The sequence below is a fragment of the Phaethon lepturus genome, unplaced genomic scaffold (genome assembly GCF_000687285.1).
Source record: "Phaethon lepturus isolate BGI_N335 unplaced genomic scaffold, ASM68728v1 scaffold40327, whole genome shotgun sequence".
Classification (NCBI taxonomy): domain Eukaryota; kingdom Metazoa; phylum Chordata; class Aves; order Phaethontiformes; family Phaethontidae; genus Phaethon; species Phaethon lepturus.
The window spans coordinates 1-3,513 of NW_010553279.1; the positions used below are offsets into that span (position 1 = coordinate 1).

Sequence of the window (3,513 nt, forward strand, 5' to 3'; positions counted from 1 at the left end):
CAGCGCTGGAGCTGATGGAGAGGGACCAGGTACCACAGACCTTTCCCCAGCTGCCACTGCCCCAGGACCCTGGCTCTCCCCAGTGATGTGGGAGGCTGTCGAATTCCTTGAGGACGCCCGGTCTCAGCTCTCCTCCCTCCCCGACCCCACCAGGAGCGGGGCCAGAAGCTCCTGCAGACGCTGCGGGAGCTGGAGAAGCAGGGCCTGGAGGGGATGAACGCACTGCTGGGGGGGACGGTGGCCCCCCGCCCAGAGGAGCTGGCCGATCTCTTCTTCGACTGCGTGGAGGCAGAGATGAAGTTTTACACATAAACCCCACGCGGGTGGGTGGGCTCAGCCCCCTGTGGCATTGCTCCTGGACGGGGGATGAGAAAACCTTCCCAGTGCCCGGTCCTGGCTCCTTGCCTCCCCCCGCTGCGGATCAGCCGCTGACGGCGTGGTGGGGAACGGCTCAACTGGCTTCTCCAGCCCTGCCTGGGGGTATGGAGCCCCCAGCCCCCTAACTTGCCCCGGAGGAATTGGCACTTTTGAGAGGTGGCCATGGCCTGAAACACGGGTGCAGGGGGAAGGAGAGGGACGTGGAGCAGGATTTGGAGTCCTGCCCATGGCCGAGCGTGTCTTTTCCCACCATCAGGCAGAGCTGCCTGTGCCCGGCCCCTCTGGGGCTGGCCGTGGGGCTGGCGGCTCCGTGGCAAAGAGGCAGATTGATGTAGGAATAAAGAGGCTTTAATCCCAGCTGCGCGGTGCCGTGCTGGTGTGGGGTATTTGGGGTAACTTCCTATTTCTTGCTCCTTCGGCGCGAGTCTCTCCTTGCAGGGCCTTGGTCCGGGGCTGGATCCTGCTGGGAGCTCGCTGGGGCTGCAGGCAGGCGTGCTGCCTGCCGGGTCCGGGCAGGGGTGGCAGTTGTGTCCCCGGCTTTGCTTGGGGACGGGGCTGAGAACTGCCTGGGCGCAGTGGCGCAGGAGGCAGCAGCAGACCCCAGCGCTCCCGCAGCTCCTCCAGCTCTTCCAGACGGGTCTGGTGTTCCTTCAGGGCCTCCCTCCGCCTCCGCTGTGAGCGCCTGGCCAGCTCCCAATGCAGATCCACAAAGAAATCTGCCGGGGACGGAGGAAGGGAGAGGGAGAAGAATTACAGGAGGCCCAGCAGGGCCACCCAAACTCCCTGCCACTCCTGTCACCCTTGGGGACAGAGGGACCGGCCTGCTTAACCCCCAAGCGTGCAACATGTCCTGCTTCAGTCTGGGCACCTTTGCCTTCAGTGAAAGGGCCGCGTGGCTCAGAGAGCGATTCGATGTCTTCATCCTCACTGCTGGAAGAGCCTCCTTCCTCCTCTTCCTCACGCACACCGCCACAGATGGGCCAGGCATCCAGCTGCAGGAGGTGGGGCAGGGCTCCCACCACCAGCTCTCTGCAAGCACCAAAGGAAGAGCAGATGTTCCCTCACGACGCAGCATCATCTTGGGGCTGGGTGTGCTTTGGGGTGGCACTGAACCCCCGGCACCGCTCCATGCCGCCCACCCCACAGCCCCACCTGGACAGAGATTCAGATTTTGGGGCGTTGGGTGGGGGGCTCAGGCTGTATTTCATATTGGGGGGGTGCTGTACCCTGCTGAGTGTGGTTTGGGGGACTTGCTCTCCCCCGCAGTTTCCCCTGACCCACCTGTATCTGTGTTGGTGGGTGCATTCGTTTCCCGTTAAGTCGAGGAGACGGAGGCTGCGGGGCAGCTCATCTGCAGAGATCGAAGGGAAGGCAGAAAGGTGCTGAGAGGGGGCCTGAGCCACCTCCTCCACCAAACTCACGCACCCCCTGTCTCCTGCAGCTCTTCACCCACTCCCGAGGCGACAGCCCCGCCGTGGGAAGCAGTCTTTCGCCTCCCAGCTGGGGAAACTGAGGCAGGGAGGGCGGGGAGGATGTATTACACACACTCCTATGTGAGAACTGAGGGTTTTCCCCTTCCCAGGCCCTCGCTGTTCCCTTTCTCACCCCCATCTGCAAGCAGACAGCCTGGTGCCGCAATAGCAACGCTACAGAGGAATGGAGGGAGGTCTTATCCCTCTGTCCCTCCCTCTTCTGCCAAAAATCGCCCACGGGAGGAGCTCGCTGAAAGATGCATGAAGGGCTGTCAGGGCTGGAGCAGCTTTGCCATGAGGTTGTAATGCCCAAAGTTTGGTCTGAGCCACTGAAATGTTCTGCCGAAGCAGGACACAAGGTGGAAGCAGACACCTGGAGTCTGCCAGCAGAAGGGACAGTTCAAACCTGGCCACAGAGCATCTCTGGTGTTATGCTGGAACACTCAGGCCAGTCCCAGGGTGGCTCTGCTGGGGCTCTGGCTGCGACCTGAGGGCCAGTGGCCCTGGCAAAGCCTGGACCAAGGGTCTGCAGGCAATTCCCTGCTACCCAAGGCAGCTCTCGGGCAGACCCAGGCCATGTCTGGACCCGTTCCTGCCTCCCACCTGGGTCCAGCGTCTGTATCTGGTTGTGGGACAAGTCCAGGACACGCAGGTGTCGCAGGGGCTGCAGGTTCTCCACTTTGCGGATGCAGTTTCCAGCCAGGGAGAGGAACCTGCAGAGCACAGGGAGGGCAGTGGCATGAGGCAGGGGGTCACGCCGCGGCCCCCCAGGACCAGAGCCAGTGGCACCAGGATAAGCCCTGCCGCGGCTCTGCCAAGGGAAGGAGGGAGCCCTGCTCTCCTCTGACCATAGAAAGCAGGAGCTGCCCATACCGCAGGTTGGGAAAGCAGCCCAGATTCTCAATCTTCTCAATACGGTTCTGGAAACAAAACCACAAAAATGCAACATGTTTTTCTACTGTATGAAAAATCAGACTTTGGGAGCACCCCGGGATTGCTCCAACCTCACAGGGGCAACATGATGTCCCACCACTGCCACAGGACCTTTATGGAGAGGGTATGGGGCTGCAACGGCACAGAGAGCCTGGCAGAGTTCAGAAAGACCCTAAGGCTCCTCATGCGGGTTTTAAAAACAGCAAATAGCTGGTGCAAGACCCTCAATCAAATTCCGTTGGTGGCACTGTCATCAGAGGGGAGCACTGCCAGCCCCTCTGGCCGTGTGGGGAGACAAAACTCTGGAGCAGAACTGGGGTGTTTGTGGTCCCCCCAAGGAGGCCTTTACCTGCAGGACCAGGGCTGATCTCTGCTGCCCCACACTTGCCATAGTGCCTTACCTGCTGCAGGTAGAGGCTGTGAATCTCCTGCAGGCTCTGGAGCCTCCCAATAGCACAGATGTTCTCCCGGTCCAGGCGGACAGTCGAGGGGGACGGCAGCTCCATGGATCTAGAGGAAGAGAGGTGTTCAGGGTGTCCTTTGTGCCCAGAGACCCCTCCCTGCCAGCCTGGGTGGTGAAGGTGGGCTCTGTGGGGATCCTCACCGGCTCTCTGGGTGCAGGGGCTCCACTAGCTGAGGCAGGCTCCTCATGGCGATGAGGCTGTCGGTGAGGGTCACCCCCGGGGACATCTGCTCACAGCCTGTGGGGAAACCCAGAGTGACGGGACCC

The 3,513-nt window shown here is 61.6% G+C and overlaps 1 protein-coding gene across 1 annotated transcript; it reads right to left on the minus strand.

The window, feature by feature from the left end:
* Nucleotides 1-726: 726 nt before the first annotated feature.
* LRRC46 (leucine rich repeat containing 46) lies at nt 727-3,473 on the minus strand. Its single transcript, XM_010291490.1, has 7 exons — nt 3,388-3,473; nt 3,185-3,293; nt 2,724-2,770; nt 2,454-2,563; nt 1,660-1,729; nt 1,247-1,407; nt 727-1,094 (listed from the first exon to the last, which is right to left on the minus strand). Exons 1-7 carry the CDS (start codon nt 3,471-3,473, stop codon nt 727-729), a joined length of 951 nt encoding a protein of 316 aa, XP_010289792.1.
* Nucleotides 3,474-3,513: the final 40 nt, after the last annotated feature.